Source organism: Chiloscyllium plagiosum, chromosome 33, assembly GCF_004010195.1.
Source record: "Chiloscyllium plagiosum isolate BGI_BamShark_2017 chromosome 33, ASM401019v2, whole genome shotgun sequence".
NCBI classification, from domain to species: Eukaryota; Metazoa; Chordata; class Chondrichthyes; order Orectolobiformes; family Hemiscylliidae; genus Chiloscyllium; species Chiloscyllium plagiosum.
The window spans coordinates 18,576,566-18,594,946 of NC_057742.1; the positions used below are offsets into that span (position 1 = coordinate 18,576,566).

The 18,381-nt window shown below is 40.9% G+C and overlaps 1 protein-coding gene across 7 annotated transcripts in view; it reads right to left on the bottom strand.

Moving 5' to 3' along the window:
• mpp2b (membrane palmitoylated protein 2b) overlaps positions 1 to 18,381 on the bottom strand; it is a 536,989-nt gene that overhangs the window by 52,772 nt on the left and 465,836 nt on the right. For all 7 annotated transcript variants that reach the window (XM_043675077.1, XM_043675076.1, XM_043675075.1 and 4 more), the window contains 2 exons: positions 17,024 to 17,179; positions 4,855 to 5,082 (listed from right to left, as the gene is read on the bottom strand). In XM_043675077.1, coding sequence (XP_043531012.1) covers positions 4,855 to 5,082; positions 17,024 to 17,179 — 384 coding nt within the window. The remainder of the gene's footprint in view (positions 1 to 4,854; positions 5,083 to 17,023; positions 17,180 to 18,381) is intronic.

The window sequence follows — 18,381 nt, forward strand, 5'->3', positions numbered from 1 at the left end:
ATGCAGAGCTGGGCTGAGAAATGGCAGATGGAGTTCAACCTGGATAAATGCGAAGTGATGCATTTTGGAAGGTCGAACTCGAATGCTGAATATAGGATTAAATATAGGATTCTTGGCAGTGTGGAGGAACAGAGGGATCTGGGTGTGGAAGTGCATAGATCCCTCAAAGTTGCCACCCAAGTGGATAGGGTTGCTAAGAAAACATATGGTGTTTTGGCTTTCATTAACAGGGGGATCGAGTTTAAAAGCTGCGAGGTTTTGCTGCAGCTCTACAAGTCCCTGGTGAGACCACACTTGGAATATTGTGTCCAGTTCTGGTCCACTTGGGTGGCAACTTTGAGGGATCTATGCACTTCCACACCCAGATCCCTCTGTTCCTCCACACTGCCAAGAATTCTATCTTTAATCCTATATTCAGCATTTGAGTTCAACCTTCCAAAATACATCACTTTGCATTTATCCAGGTTGAACTCCATCTGCCATTTCTCAGCCCAGCTTTGCATCCTGTCTATGTCGTGCTGCAGTCTGCAGTAGTCCTCTATCCTATCAACGACACCTTCAACCTTTGTGTCATCTGCAAATTTACTAACCCACCCCTCAACCTCCTCATCCAAGTCGTTTATAAAAACTACAAAGAGCAGAGGCCCAAGAACAGAGCCCTGCGAGACCCTACTATAGGAAAGATACAGAGGCTTTGGAGAGGGTGCAAAGAAGGCTTACCAGGATGCTGCCTGGACTGGAGAGCCTGCCTTATGAAAAAAGGTTGAATAAGCTCGCACTTTTCTCTCTGGAGAGAAGGAGGAAGAGAGGAGACCTGATCGAGGTGTACAAAATAATGAGTGGAATAGATAGAGTCAATAGCCAGAGACTTTTCCCCAGAGCAGGACAGACTGGTACGAGGAGTCATAGTTTGAAGATATTAGGAGAAAGGTATAAAGGAGACGTCAGAGGTAGGTTCTTTACGCAGAGAGTTGTGAATGCATGGAATGCGTTACCAGCTGTAGTGGTGGAAGCAGAGTCATTGGGGACATTTAAGCAACCGCTGGACATGCACATGGATAGCAATGAGTTGAGGGGTGCATAGGTTAAGTTACTATATTTTACATTAGGATTAAATCTCGGCACAACATCTGTTCTGTGCTGTTCTATGTTCTACGTCTATGTTCTATGTGTAGTTCCACTCACTGCCCTTTTCCCTTCACATATCATGCCTTCTTATCTAGTATTCATTATTACCCATGCACAAGGCAGAAAAAAAATCAAGTCAATTACTGAAAATTCTATATTACAGATGCCACTCTATTGTGATAGATACTCTCACTCAATAAAAACCAGCATTTTTGCCTTCTCAGGGGGCAAATAATTGGAAGTTGGCACTGCTGAGATACCATTACTCTTCCCTGGACATCAGCAATTAAGTTCTATGTTGGAAGTTCCAGATCTTCCCCATCGACCTGTTCGGAGATGTCATTACATGCCTCTGGAGCAGGTTAGATTTGAACCCAGGCCTCCTGGTCCAGGAGAGGGACACTACCATTGCATCACAAGAGCTTGTGCAAATGTTCCATTGATGACCCTCCTGACCTGTCACAAATAAAGCCCGTGTGATCACATAATGGCCATTTAAAGGCCTCAGCACCACTGTCAGCATGGTTCCCCACCACCCAGGCAGGTGAGCAAAGTGCCTTCTGGACAGTGAAAGCAGGGCCACTGCAGACAGAGGATGAAACCTTAGCTGGAGTGTGACGTCAGTGTTGTGGCTTGTACGATGCCTAGAACCCTGTCAACCCACTCTGAAGTGACAAAATGGAGCTTAAGCCAATGGGTTCCCACATTGATGAGGGTGGGAGGTAGATTAGTCACCCTTTGAAGATGCTTGTCACCACACTCAGTGTGAAGATGACTAAACCATCCCATTTTGACTATAATAGAGTCAAAGAGGTCTACAGCATGGAAATGGGCCCTTCAGCCCAACTTGTCCATGCCACCCAGTTTTCACAGTTAATCTAGTCCCACTTGCTTGTGCTTGGTCCAAGTCCCTCCATTCCTATCCCATCCATGTACCTGTCTAAATGTTTCTTAAATGTTCAATTTGTATTCAACTCCACCACTACCTCTGGCAGCCCATTTCAGACACTCACCATCCTCTTTGAGAAAATAATGTCCTTCTGGATTCTTTTGTATATCTCTCCCCTCTCACCTTATATCTATGCCTTCTAGTTTTAGATTCCCCTACTATGGAGAAAAAGCTGTTGGCTATCTATCATATCTGAGCCTCTCATGATTTTATAAATCTCTATAAGGTCACCCCTCAGTCTCCTATACTCCAATGGAAAAATGTCCCAGCCTATCCAGTCTCTTCTTCTAACTCAAACCTTCCAATCCAGGCAGATTCTCAGTAAATCTTTTCTGCACCCTTTCCAGTTTAGTAATATCCTTTCTGTAGTCGGCTGACTAGAGCTGCACGCAATAATCCAAATGTGGTGATCTTGCATGTTCCCGTCATATCTCTGTGATGACTTTCAGATCATACATATTGATTTCTCATATTACAATCAGACCATGATCAAGGCTCCCCAAGTTGTTGTAGCTTCAGATGGAACGCCCCAAATTGTCAAGCTCCTGGGTGGGCAGAGGTTAACTGGCTCCCTCCATTGTTCGCATGCTCACTCACTTGTTGCAAAAGATTAATTTGATTGTGGGTTTGTACCTAGAGTGCCCCTCCATCACAGTTTAATCCTTCAGTGGAGATTCTATCTGTGTTGGAAGCCTTGTTGTTTCTCAGCTGTCCGGTGGGTTTTTCATCCTCATGGCGGGCTGGAGATGCACTGAGATCTTCTTGTCAGATTTGAAAGTTCTTTGACAGCTCGACAGTGTAAAGGTATGCACATTTCAGGCATGAAATAATCCCAAGGATACCTCCTAAGGCTACCAGCCTCCCACTAAAGACACATGATGGCATGCAAAGATCCTTATCTGCTAAGGTCGCCAAAAAGATACCCTGGCTAACAAATGAATTCACCAAGTTCAGACCTTTTGTTAACAGGTCTAAGGTGCATATTCCGGCTTTCACACTACACAGATACTAAAATGTCACTTCAGCTGCCCTGATAGAATGCTTATGTATAAAACCCAGCCTACTTTCATTCTGTCTAAAAATGAGGTGCCACTTTGACCTGCCATTTTGGGCCACATTTTTGACTTTCACCTCTCTGTGTTGAAAATTTGGGCCAAGATATTTTGTTAAAAATTGTGCTAAATTTAAGTTAAGAACAAGGGGCATGAACAGCGGTATGATAAAAGACCCAAAAGCAGAGGTTGCTGGAAAAGCTCAGCAGGTCTGGCAGCATCTGTGAAGAGAAATTAAAGTTAACGTTTTGGGTCCGGTGACCCTTCTCAGGTTCTGAGGAAGGGTCACCGGATCCGAAACGTTAACTTTGATTTCTCTGCACAGATGCTGCCAGACCTGCTGAGCTTTTCAAGCAAACTCTGTTTTTGTTTCTGATTTACAGCATCCACAGTTCTTCCAGTTTTTATGTTAAAAGGCTCACTGACTGGCTGGCCGAAGCTCACCAAATCTATCATGCAAGGCACCTCATGCAATAATCTTCTCCACCTCCAGCAATGCTAGCTCCTGTGAGAAAGTAAACCATCTCTGGTCAGTTTGTGGGAAAGTCCTGTGGAATTTCACACCAACTCCCTAAGACTGTAGATTCCAGACATTTTTTCAGGAAGCATCATTTGGTCAGAAAGGTCCTAACGTGATGAGAAGTCCTCAATGGAACAAGCTGCTAAAGAAATTAAAACAGAAGATGCTGTAGAATCTCATCAGATCTTGCAACATCTGTGGGAAGAGCAACAGAGTTAACATTTTGAGTTCCAGTTTGACACACCTTCAGAAATGAAAGTTTAAAATTGTGTTTTTATGCAATTCCTTTTGGGGGTGGGGAAATGGAACAGATTGTGGAGGTGACGAGAACAAAAAGCAAAGGCAGTGATAGTGGTGGTAAATAAGATATAGATGGATTCATAGAAGATGCATAAATCCTAAGCGTGAAAAGGAGAAAATGGGCTGACAACAAGGCCACCAAGTCAGAGCCAGGAAAGGAGGGTGCAGCCGTCAAAGAAAATCATCACAGTTACAGCAATTGAAATCTTCAAAGTCCAGCTTCTGATTGTTTCTATTCACACATTTCCATTATCAAGATTCCAATCTCAGTTGCTGTTGTAGGAGCAAATTACTGCAGATTCTGGAATCTGAACTGAAAGCAAAAAGTGCTGGAAATCACAGTGGGTCAGGCAGCATCCATGGAGAGAGAGCCAGCTAACATTTCGAGTCTAGATGGGGCTTCATTAGAGTTCTGATGAAGAGTCATCTCGACTCGAAATGTGAGCTGGCTTTCTTTCCATGGATGCTGCCTGACCTGCTGTGACCTCAGTAGCTCTTGCCTGGTTTAGCTGGCATTACCTATAATGTTAGTCCAAAATGGAAAGAAGTCAGTGATGCTGCTACAACTCAAGGAGAAGCTGCATCCATAGTGAAATCTTCACCTAAGGCTTGGGATTGATGGAATTGATCATAATCCCGCTATCATCCCATATTCTATATGCTTTTCAGCCCCCAAGCTTACATCATCCAACCATTGATCAGAGGTTGCTTTTGCCTTCTCTCTTCCTTTTTCAGTTTTGCTGTTGTCCTGCTCTGTGTGCCTCAGTTTGTCACCTGAATGTCTCTGTTAAACTAAAATTAATCTACTCGACGATTCAACGAGAAAAAGAGGGAAAGAATAAAGTTCAATATTAATCATTGACAATGGAGTAAAACCTTTAGCAACCTAGCTTAAAGGCTCCTACCTGTCTTGGAGGATGTGGTTCCTGATAGCTGGGCAGGATCTTTAGGATGACACTTCCGCTGGCATTTTGCAGCATTTCCTGCAGGACTTTTGGATCATTTCCAACCTCTTTTCCATTCACCTCCTTGATAATATCGCCCACATGAAGCAAACCCTGCTGGTCAATCATGCCTCCATGGAGAATGCGAGCAATCACAAGCTCACTGTTTTCAACTCTGAACGTTACACCCTGGAAAGGATTATTGAAACTTATTATTGACTGCCAGTCACTCATTCCAGAATAATTACCTTTGTGTCATGGGAGGAGAAAGATTTGTCACTGAATTTAACAGCAAAATGGTAATTCAATTAGACAAACAAGATTTGAAACTCAGAAACACACTGTTCCATCACGCACTTTTATTGTCTCTCTAAATAAAAACGTTAGCAGAAAACACGATTCAATTTGATGATCCCAATGTACCTATTACACACAATTAACATCCAGTTTTTCCCAGGAGACTACACAGGGTCAGGCAACAGTTTCTCCTCTGCCAGGTCTGATTCCTATGCGATTGCCTCAATGATAACAAAGGTTTGCCTCTGGCACCAAAGGCTGAGCTACATGTGTCAACATGAAGCAAAGGATTAAATGGATTACTGTGACTAATATACAACACCATGCTCAGAGAAAATACAGTACTACAGGCCAGAATAATATTATAATGGAGCTCTATTGAACTGTATCCCATTGTTTCTGGACAAAGGGCATATATCAGCACAAGGTAATTGTGAAAAAAAAACAATTTTCCATTATGGGCAAGCATAATATAACTACAATAGTCAAATGTGAATTGCACCACTTATGATTTGACTATTTCACTTTAGTTGTCCCACAGGCATTGACACCTGTGATGTCAAAGGATGAGTGGTTTTCTATGACGATCCTTGCAGGGATCTGCAACATTGTATATTGCACAACATGGACTTGTTGCACAGAGATTCTTTTGGATGTTAAGTGGTTTTGATGCTTTTGCAAGTCCCATTCCCCACCAGCGGACCTTTATTGTAAAAGTGTAAGGAGGAAGAATAAGGGGAAATAAATGGAAAAAAATGCAAATAAAATTAATTAAAACAGACAGCTTCACCGAGACGGAATGAGACAGGCATATGGTTGGCAGAATATTTGTAATATTTAACTGGTTGGTCAATGAAGAAACTTTTGGTGGGTGCTTTGCAGCATTGCAAATGAGCTCAAGAAACAGCAACAAGACTGTAAAATTGACAATGCTAAGTCACAATTTTAAAAGTTTTGTAAAAGATTTAATCCACAAAGCTCACCCTCTAGAGAAAAATCTAAATTAAAGTGTCCAAGGCTTGAATTAATCTATTAAAATTACTTATGAACATTCTTTTTTTGGGGGACTTATCCACATCCCAGAACTATTTTAATTCCTTCCATTAATTATTGAAATTTCTAAATTCAAGCTAGTTGCAACACAGCTTTCTAACAGATACTTCCCCTGTTCCACTAATGTCTCCAATTGCCTTATAATGTCAATCAGTGGGAATATCCAAAAAATCAAACAGGGCAGGAACTTGTTGAGTAATAGGATAGGAACTGTGACTGACTATGAAAGTGGCAATGGCAATACAAAATTCACAGGACTGAAATCACAGTTTCAATCCCCATAGAAATTCTAATACCACGGCTAAGTCTTCGGCTTTTAGATAAATTTGGAGAAAGTGAGGACAGCAGATGCTGGAGATCAGAGTCGAGAATGTGGTGCTGGAAAAGCACAGCAGGTCAGGCAGTATTCGAGGAGCAGGAGAATCGACGTTTCGGACACAAGCCCTTCTTCAGGAATCAATAGTCTGAGATCTGAAATTTTCTTGAAATTGGAGAACCTTTAATTTCCTATACTTCCTATACAGCAGATATTTTCCCTGCTGAAGCAAGTAATTTCTTCTTTGCAGTGTCTTAAATCACTGGACATTCATAGAACAGAATCACAGAATCCCTACAGTGTGGAGGCTTTTCAGTCCAACCAATCCACACCGATCCTCCAAAGAGTAACCCACCCAGATCCATTCCCCTACCCTATCCTATGTTTTACCCCTGACTAATGCACCTAGCCTATACATCGCTGAACACTCTGGGCAATTTAGCATGGCCAATCCACCTAACCTGCACATCTTTGGATTGTGGGGGGAAACTGGAGCACCCGGTGGAAACCCACACAGACACGGAGAATGTGCAAACTCCACACAGACAGTTGCCTGAGGCTGGAATCGAACTCGGTTCCTGATTCCATGAAGCAGCAGTGCTAACCGCTGATCCACTGTGCCACCACCACACCATCACCACCCCCCAACCACGCCACCCTCCACCCTCCCCTCCCCTCACCTCCCCAACCCCCAATCACTTCATGGAGGTGGATTCCCTGGAGTCGTATGTAACACATCTTCAATTTGTTTCAGTGTCTGAGAGTGTGGTGCTGGAAAAGCACAGCTGCTCAGGCAGCATCCGAGGAGCAGGAGAGTCAACGTTTCGAGTATATGCTCTTCATCATTCCTGATGAAGACCTTATGCTTGAAATGTTGATTTTCCTGCTCCTCACATGCTGCCTGACCTGCTGTGCTTTTCCAGCACCACACTCTCTGACTCTGATCTCCAGCATCTGCAGTCTTTGCTTTCTCTTCGTTCAATTTGTTTCAGCAGATTTTCATTCTCAAAGTGCCTGTAGATCTGTGCTGAATTCTGTAGACTGTCAATTTGTTGATTGGTTTTGACATTATATTTCACCATCAGCAATTGCATAATCAACATAATCCCTTCCCCAGTTTTCTTTTTGAGGATTCCTTCGAGCTTGGCATAAACTCTCCCACTGTTACTGAGGATTCTTCTGAGGAAGATAAAGTCATCAAAAATTCTGCTTGAACTGGTCTCACCCGAGTCTCCCGAGCACCCAACATCCGACTCAAGACTGTCAGGACTGTTTCCCTCGCTGTGTTGCATCAGTTGATTTGCTGAGTTACATCAGGTTTAGCTTTTGCAATTGACTGAAGTGAGGTATCTTGCTTATGGTCTCTCTCATTGATTGTTTTCATGCAAATCTTGTTGATTTTTGCAGTCGAATTTCCCTTCAGTGCTCATAGCAGTGAAAAACCTTTTTTCCAAGCCAATATCGTCATGGGTTCCCATTTCATTGACAGTTATGGAACAAATTTCCTTTGACATAATAGCTAATCGCAATGGATTCTGATTTTTCTTTTGGGTTCCATTATGAGTGTTAGAAACCCTGTGAAATCCTTCAATGGTAATCCTTTTACTCGTTGTTCCTTGACTAGTTATTCTTGACTTTAACTATTTGAATTGCTTATACCATTTGAAGATGATTCAAGTCAACTCACAGATTTCTACTCAAGAATGCAAATTCTTGACTGCAAAGTATGTATAGTTTTTTTTAACTGTTTGGAATCTGCTATTTTGGAGAAATGCTGGTAGCTTATCTTTACTCTTAAGTGCAATGCTTCCTGGACCATGTTACTGCATTGTTAGAAACTGTAAACAGTGTTTTTCAAACCACAGCTCAATACCAGATAATAGTGTGACAGAATGCCAAGCTTTAAAAACGTGAGATGGCCATTGACATAAATATCAAGTTCCCAAAATAGAGGGTTTGGACCCTCTAAATCTCCTTCGAATACTTCAGCTATTTGTTTTTGTCGGCACAGTAATGTCTGTGTGGGGTATTTATTTATATATTTGATTGATTGCTTATCTGAATTCTTCTCTCCCTGAACAATGATGAGTATTGTGAGAAAATGGCATTGCATTGCAACTTGCATCAAAGATCATAGAAATTTAATATGATGGAAATCATGAAAATATAGCTGTTGCCATGCAATACTGAGATTTGGGCTGCACAGTGGCATAGTGGTTAGCACTGCTGCCTCACAGTGCCAGAGACCTGGGTTCAATTCCTGCCTCAGGCGACTGACTGCGTGGAATTTGCACATTCTCCCCGTGTCTGTGTGGGTTTGCTCCGGTTTCCTCCCACAGTCCAAAGATGTGCAGGTCAGGTGAATTGGCCATGCTAAATTGCCTGTAGTGTTAGGGGCAGGGGTATGGGTAGGTTGCGGGTCGGTGTGGACTTGTTGGGCTGAAGGGCCTGTTTCCACACTGTAAGTAATCAAAAAAAAAATTGCAAGGATTTTCCTTCAAAATCTAATTAATAGAAGAACCTCTAGTTTGTGAAAATAGTAACTTTGTCAGATTGCTTTTATTCACAAAAAGAATTTCAAGTGCGGATTATGGTGGCATAGTGCTACAATGAAAAGAAATCACATTCTCAACACTGAGAAACATTTCATTAATTTTCCCCTCCAACTTCAAATGGTGACTTAAAAATCTCAGTATTGCATGGCAACAGCTATATTTTCATGATTTCCATCATATTAAAGCTTCAACTCACTCTGATCGCAACTTAAGTACAATTCTCCTCTCCTCCACCAAGAAGCCAGACAGCGCAACTTTCTGACAGGTACGTCTCTGCGTGGTGTGATAGGTTTACTGCAACCTTTCTCTTAATATGGAAATCTACGAGGACTGCTTGATCTAGTGTGGTACAGGAAAATTGCATTTATCTAACTAGAAGAGGTCCTTGTGTTGAATAACAAGTAGTTTATTGCATTTTGGAAAGTAATTGAACTAATTGCAAGTTACATGAATGTGATGGGCACTATTACAGAGACTATGAGGAAAACCTGGGCATTAAGTCTTACTTTTTCACAATCCTAAGCCACTGTACCCACAAGTCCATATGACATAATCCTAGTTAGAGATGCTAATGGCACTCTTCAGTCTCAATATTTTCAGTCTCAGTTTTTAAAGAATTATTCCCAGTTCCACTGAAGCATTAAGCTCTCAACTACACACAAAGAAATGTCACAAAAGACTGGTCAATGTCAGCCCAGTGCACCTATATCATGCTATTAGCATTTAACTTGTTCCAGGACACTTTACAGATTGAAGTGACACTATTTCCATATTTTATAATTTCCACTGCAAGAATTATCCATAAAATTAATGTTTTTGTGAACATTAGCCTCCAGGGCCAATGTGTTATTTGACATACTGAAATTCTTGTCAATAATTAGATTTTGAAATAATATGCCGACATGGTGGTATTAACTGCAATGCAACTCAACATGCATCTTCCCTGTAATTTATCATGAAAAAACATCCACTTATGAAAGCCTAATAACTATGTACTATTCAAAACAAATAAGGGTCATAAAGGCTATTTTTGAACAGGTTTATATAATTCTCACGAATATTCCTTCACATGCCACCATTCACCTTTGCTCGTCTCTTCATTTTAATTTTCTGATTTTCCTTCAACAATGTTCATCCTCATTATTTTCTTATTTAGTCTCTGTACTTAAACAATTTGTTCCCACATGTTATGGAGTAGACTGATTTCTGAAGTGTTGATGGTTGAGGGATAATGGTCAGGACACTTATGGAGAACTCACCCTGTCTGCTTTGATTAGCATCATGTTACACAGCAAGCTGCATTGTGAGACAAGCCGTGTCTGCTTCTAAAAGAGCTGTTACCTTTTTAGGTTGTACCATGGCATTGCATTGTAACCTTGCACCACCAATCATAGCAATTTGCAAGGATTTTCCTACAAAATCTAATTAATTGAAGAAGCTTTCATTTGTGAAAATAATAACTTAGTCTGATTGTTTTATTTTGTGTAAATATAAAAGTATTCGAGTTGAGGGGGGTTGGGGGGCAATGGTTGCATAATGGTAATGTCATTTGACTAATAATACAGGATGGGAAAATAGGCTCAAATCCCAACATAACAACTTGTGGATTTTAATTTCCCCAATACATCTAGAAGGCAAACCTCATCTTGGAAACAGTAACCAATTGTTGTAGAAGCCAATCTGATTCATTCATGCTCTTTGGGCAAATCTGATATCTTTACCTAGTCTGCTGTTCATGTGGTGGCAAACTCACGGTAGTGTGTTTGACTCATAGCAGCTTTCAATTAGGGACGGGCAATAAATGCAGGCCCCATCGGTGAATGCCCATGTCCCATGAAAGAATGAAAAAAACAGAGAATATAATCAAGAAAAATGCTTTTAGAAACCTAACTTTGCTCAAAGCTGAAGATTCTCTTGAGATTCAAATTTTTAAGAGTCTGAAGATGTGAATTTTGGATTAATATCGCAACCTCCACTGTCAGCCTGGTTTTAGTCTATACATCAAAAAAGAATCTTGCATATTAATTCTTCAGTAACATGGAATTTGAACAGTGTAACAGGTAAATGAATAGCTTATCATTAAGTCATAGGGTCATACAGCATGCAAAGAGACTCTTTGGAGCACTATATTTATGCTGATTGACAAACACCAAACTACACGAATCCCATTTACATGCACTGTATCCACAGCTTACTATGCCCTGGCATTTTAATTGTTCATCCAGATAAGTCTTAAATGTTTCCAGAGTACCCGCTCTGGTACTGTGTTCCATATTTCAACCATTCTCTGAGTGAAAAGAAATTCCTCAGATCTCCTCTGTCATGACTATAATGAGGTCAACCAGATGGACGTCATTGAATATGAATTCCCTGATTGGGGCTGTTAATCTGTTCCAATCAGGGAGCCCTGGCTGTCAGATAAGAACAGACATCCTCCCTGCCCTCCCCTTCACTGTTTGATCACACAGCATTGCCTTTTGTGAAGGGCACTGCTTGATACTGGCCACTCAGGTGTTTCCTTTCTTTCTGGTGGTGGAAATTGAATAAAGATTCATATACCTTGTGTCTCTCACTGTGTTCCAAACCTGCACAAAAAAAAGAACAGACATCCTGTTCACTCTGAGAGCTGGCTCTGAGGGAGCTGGATCAAGGTCAAGGTCAAGGACTCTCCATGTATAAATAAAGGGTGACTTGGTGATGGGATACTGGTCTCTGTGGGGTTATTTAAGTGGCAACAACAGAAAAGCAAGCTCCTGAAGAAATATGCTCACCATAGTTGTCTTTGAGTTGGGGTAAGCACTTCTGGCATCATGCTGTTATCTGGGAAGCTTGACTCCTGCCATCAAAGACTGGGCCCAGTACATGCAAAGAATGTGTTTTTTTTCTCAGGGCAAATGACACTGGGGCAGATGAAAAGCAACTAGAAATTCTCCTGACAGTTTGTGGACCTGTAGCTTTTTCAGTTATTAGGAGCTTAATGTTTCCTGAGGAAACCAGATACTAAAACATCTCAAGAGTTGTTGGATTTAGTTAAGGAATATTAGGACCCCAAGCTTTTTCTAATTCTGAGATGCTCTCAGTTTTATTTGGCAATTCGAGAACCAAAGGAATCCGTAATGGGATTTTTGACTAGATTAAAATGACTGCCAGAGGCATGTGACTTTGGTTTAACCATTAATGAGATGCTAAAAGACTGTTTGGGATGTGGGATTAATGACGTAACCATGCAAAAATGCCTATTAGCTGAAGCCCACCATGACTTCAAACAGGCACTACAAGTGGCTTCATCATTGGAAAATACGGCAAGTGGAGTGAATGAGGTGCAGGTATTCCGATGGAAGCGAACATCCTTGCAAGTATGACTGAGCTTGGGAAACACCACTTGAATGAAGGCAATTCCATAGCCTCACTCAGGACGTATCCTCAACAGAGGGACTCTGAGTGCGCCTAAAGCAAAACCCCAAAACAAAGCCAAACCTTACCCAAATGGTTAAAATTTTCTCCAGGACCCAGGCTCGCAAGCTCCTGACAACAAAAGCTTCATATTAGACCAAAATTAAATAACAGAACTCCTAGGCCAGTATCCAGGAGAGTGCATAGCCTGGAAAGAATACCTACATCTGGTTGGGACCAGTTAAATTGTTCAGCAACATCCAAATCATAGCCAATCAAAATATACATCTGGTTAAACGGTCACACAGTTCTAACGGAAGTCGATACCAGCTCAGCCATATCAGTGATTACAGAATCAGTCTTTAACCAAATTTGCTGTGGACTCTTAAGTTTGCATAATAAGCTGGCTAGACTGAGAACCCATATTGAGGAACCTTTAAAGATTGTTTCCGGAAACTTTGTTTCCGGTCTCTTGTGCAAAGCAACTGGTTCAGTTACCACTGATTATAGTAAAAGACTAGGGCCCAAGCCAGATGGGGACGAACTTGGTTAAGAAAAGATTGGTTCAACATTTTCTGATTAGAAAATGGTTGCCTGAGTGAAATCCTAATTAAATACCCAGAAGTTTTCCAGGAAAGTCTAGGGACTATCAAAGGAGCCAAAGCTACCTGGCATGTTGACCAGGAAGCATTTGCATGATTCTGCAAGGCCTGCCCAATGCCATTTGTCTGGTCAGCAAAAGTAGAGATGAAAATCCAGAGGCTGGAAAACGAAGGACTCATCAAACCAGTCGAGACTGCAGAATGGGCAGCACCGGTCCTATCGACTGTGAAGCCTGACAGGTTGGTTTGCCTTTGTTAATTTAACGGAGAATCACTTTTCACAGCTGGATAAATACCCAATCCCCCCTCTCTCCTTGGGTTTGCTTTGTGCTGGCTAAAATAAAATTCTCTTGAATGCAGTCCAAGATGTTTGTGCTTTCTTTGCCTATCAAATTGTTTGTTGATATTTGGACAGTTGAAGTCCCTATTATTTCCCTATCTTTGGTGCATTCAGAAAGTCACTGACATATTTACCTCTCTAAGTCTCTCCTATTTGGGGCTCTATAGTAAATGTCTGGCAGTGTGGCTGCCCCTTTTTCATTTCTGAACTCAACCCTTAAGGCCTCATTTGATGTTTCACTTTGCATGCTATCTCTCCTCATAGCCATGATTGATTCTTTAATTGATAATAGTACAGCAATATTATCATTTATCTTCTTTTTTTAATCCTGCAGCCATTCCATACATCCTTTACCCTGGCATCAGGGAGGCAACAGACCATCTTGGAGTTATGTTAATGGCCACAGATACTGTGTCTGATCCCTGACTACAGAATCCCCTATTATTATTGCTCTTCTATTTATCTTCCTTTCCCTCTATAAATCTGAGACACCTGTGGTGTCACCAACTTGACTTCCCTCACCAGTCTCCAAAATAGACTTCTAATCTGTTGTGTGACCACCTCCCTAATGTGCTATCCATATAGTCCTTTGCCTCTTGGATGCAGAAAAACATCATGTGCTGCTGTTCAACTTCTGAAATCCAGAGCACAAACTTGGGCAGCCGGTGAGACTCCCCGCAAATGTTTCCATTGGTGATGCATTGTATATCTGTGATTTCACACATACTGCAGGATAAATACTCCACTTGGTCAAGCTGACCTGCCATCCTGTAACTCACTTAAAAAGAACTGTTACCATTAGAACAGGAGAAAAACTTACTGTTGCTTCCTAGTCAGCTGCTTCCCCTGTAGTGAAGTAACAGCCAACTATAGAAGACTGATGCTAGGTAGACAGTACTCTGTTTTCAAGTTCTTAGGCCTATCCCTGTCTGGGTGTTATTGGCTGCCTGATTTCTGGTTCGCACTTCACCTGCTCCTCTGGTTCTTTCAGCCTCTGATTCTCATTCTATATTCAACTAATACAAATATTTGACAGCCTCACTCCTGATGTTCATTGATATCATGAAATATGTGGAACAGTGTCTCCTTTGCTACTTGACACAGCATCATTGTGAAAAAATTATGATAAAATAAGCAACTTTACATTTTCATTAAATCATAAATCACCATCTATGCTCCCAAAAGGAAATTAAAATCAAAATGAAGTGTCTTACTATGACTGTTTCCAGCTACACATTATGTGAACACTGTATGCTTGAGAGCCACTGGAATATATTGTGACTTCTTCCCTTATTTAGAAATAAGTTGGCACCTTTGTGAAATTAATTTCCCAAGCTGCACCAACAGTAATTTATAATCATTCTTGGTATTGGAAGCTCATGGAATCAGTACTTATTCTTACCCCCAGGACGTGTTCAATATTGGTTTGAGCACCTCTATTGAACCTAAACAGGTTTCTCACAGAAAAGTTATTTGTAATTAACTCATTCTATGACTCCAAGACATGTAATTCTTTTCACATTGAACATAATTATAATTCTTTTCTGTATCAACTACATTATTCTGCAGTTCACTATTCGTAAAGCGTTTCCTGTGTTAGCCTGCCCCATGTTGCAATATCCCATGAGCTTTGCAGATTAGTATTATAAGACAAGCACAGAAATAAACAATACAGAAAGAATGGAATATGTCCTATATTTGATACATTAAAAACTGAAAGTCTGAAACAGGATTATTAGCAGTAATCAAACTTCACAACATAGATCATGTGTGCATCACCCTCGCTTAGTCTGTCTTTTCTCCCATCCTTGTTTCTGCAGGTTCGGCATGAGCTCTTATTGGATTGGTCCACACTTATGAGCAAGCAGCTCAGTGGTTTTTCATTGGCTTCTTCAGGATTGCTGACCAGGATATTTACTGTTCCTTCAGTTTGCCATCAGGCCTATAAAACGGACTTATAGAACAGAATCTCTACAGTGTGGAAACGGGCCCTTCGGTCCAATAAGTCCACACCAGCCCTCCGAAGAGTAACTCACGCAGACGCATTCCCCTACCCTATATTTACCCCTGACAAACGCACCTAACCTATACATTCCTGAACACTACGGGCAATTTAACATGGCCAATTCACCTAACGTGCACATCTTTGCATTGTGGGAGGAAACCAGAGCACCCAGAGGAAACCCACGCAGACACGGGGAGAATGCACAAACTCCATACAGACGACACCCAAGGCTGGAATCGAACCTGGGTCCCTGGCACTGTGAGGCAGCAGTGCTAACCACTGAGCCACCGTGCCACCCCTAATTGGCTGACAATCAGCATGTTTGATTGCTTAAAGAATACACCTTCTATATCTTGGCTTGAACCCAGAGCTTTTAGCCCAGGGATAGCGCTGTCGCTACTTTGCCATACGATTTCCCTGTCCTATCTTAGTAATTCTATTTAAACCGTTTGACTTGCTTAGTGTCTTGCAGTCCAGTGCCTTATCATAAGTATGACAATAACAAGAGTTACATTTATATAACCCTTTGAGAGTAGTTGGTTTGATAACAAAGTTGATAAGAGGTCTGAAATTTAGGGTGGGCTTTAATAGAATGCTAAGGTTGCATATGGTTTGGTTCAGCATGAGACAGTGAGCAGGGAAAAGAAATGAATCACAAACCTGGGAATGCAGTTGATGGCAGAAAAATAACACTAAAGCAAAACACTGCAGATAATCAAAAACAGAAATGAAAACCCAAAATGCTGGATATGCTCAACAGGCCAGACAGCATCTGTGGCAAGTCAAAGGGTTTCAATAGAATTACTAAGACAGGACAGGGAAATTGTGTGGCAAAGTAGTGACATCTGTGGTGAGACAAACTCAGATGCTTCAGGTAGATGACTTTCCTCTCAAGTCTATACCATGATTTGGGCCAAGAAGGTGCACCTGGACAATCTGAGTTTGGATCCAGATGTCAAGGGGTACTGCTTGCAACTTCTTACCACATCCTTCTTTTACAACTAACAAACAGACAGGGAGCCATCGTTTACATTTAGAATTCCAGTTCTGTGAAAACTGCTCAGTTAGGTACAGCTTTACACTTGTGCAAATAGTTGTATTTTTGAAACTGAGAAAACAGAAGATGGATCATAAAGTGAACAATGATATATGACCACTTAACGTGTTGGCAAGGAGACTTCCTTTACAAAGCACTCTTCTTAAATGAGCTGAGACTAGAAATTAACACTCTGCTCCTAATATTTGGACTGGATTTGTTGTAAGCTTTGCTTCTTTCTGGGAACATGAAATTATCTTTCCAATTTTGGCTATGCTAGGTTAGGGAGATCAGGTACTCCCTGATGACAAAGACATGAGAAGTGAGAGACAGTCACTCCGACAGCTATTTGTTATCCATGGCAAGTAACGGAATACCACTGTCAAAGCCCTGAAGCAAGGGATCTTGTTTCAAAATGGTGACAAATGTACATAAAAAACATGCAAAAACTCTCAGCTTTGTAAAACAACTTTCATGTTGAGTGTTTTGAATGTTTCAAAGAGGAAAGCACAGTTTTGGATCTTTGCACATACCAAATGTTCACCTTTGACCTTGCGAATCCCCACCATTCGGACAGCATCAGGTGGAACAGGCTGATTGTTGAAAGTAGAGTCCATTAGAGACTCCGGACTTGGAGGTGGAGTTTCATAGTTCTTGGAGGCAACTGTATCATGAGCTTCTAACAGAGACTGTAGAGTGAATGGGACATGTACTTAGTGACAAAGTCTTAAGAACTGATCATACAAAAAACTGATATTTCAAACTATAAAATAATTCTATGAACCAGCCTTGAAAATCATTTATCTCAAGTTTTAGATATTTTAATCAACCTGCTCAGACATGTTTAGTGGAGTAGCTGGAACTGGAAATGAGGTCTTCTGACTCAGAAGTATGGACACTACCACTATATCACAAAGGACCTTGGGTCAAGTTTTGCACATATATTAATAAATGCTACATTAGACAAATATTTTTTTTCCCACAAAGGAATCTACCTTTACAATTCTGCTGTTTAATTCCCTATTTGATCAAACACAATAATTCTGAGCATTTGTAGAATAAGAGAAACATTGAAAGTTTTATATAATTGTAACACTCTAAACATCATCCTTTATTCAAGCATTTGGACAATTTTTTTTTGATGTAATGGTACTAGCCCATGGAACCAAATATATCTTCTATCTTGACACCAATCAAATTCAACACTTATTAACCAGCTCAGTATTTCTGTGGGCGAATTAAGCCATTCTATTTGTTGATTGGGATCACTCTCTTGCCACCCAGTGACACTTTTAGCAAATTTATTATCCATGGCACGAGTTGTATTTTTTTTGGATTGTGCCTTTACCATTTGGACCTACTAATAGCCATCTGGAAGGGGGCCCTTTGCTGATTTGGGAGTGGCATGAATGATTCACTCAGAGATCTAGGTTTTTTTTAAGTTTTGCCCTTGCTAATCCTAATCTTCAGACAAATGGTGCCTTTTTGTAGGTGCTAATTCACAATAACAACATTGTTCATAGCTTGTCAAAACGAGAGTAAGCCAATCACAAAAAAATTTGGAAACACAGAACTAACCATGTTTGGCTTTATCTCCTTGAACTTTTCGAGGAACAACATTAAAGTTTTTTCCCAGGGACAACGGACTCACTGAATCCAGAAAAAGATTCCCTTGCTGGGTATATAAATATCATGAGTGTGTTCTGGATGTTTTTAACAGATGAGGGATGGAACTATACCAATGCACACTAACAAACATATATTAACTACTTACTTATAGAGTCATGGTCCAGCAGGGTTCTTAGAATATTCTTCCCTCAGGTGATACCACTGAGGATGCATGGTACTATTAGCTTAACAGCTTTTAACACATTTGCTACATGGAGGGGTG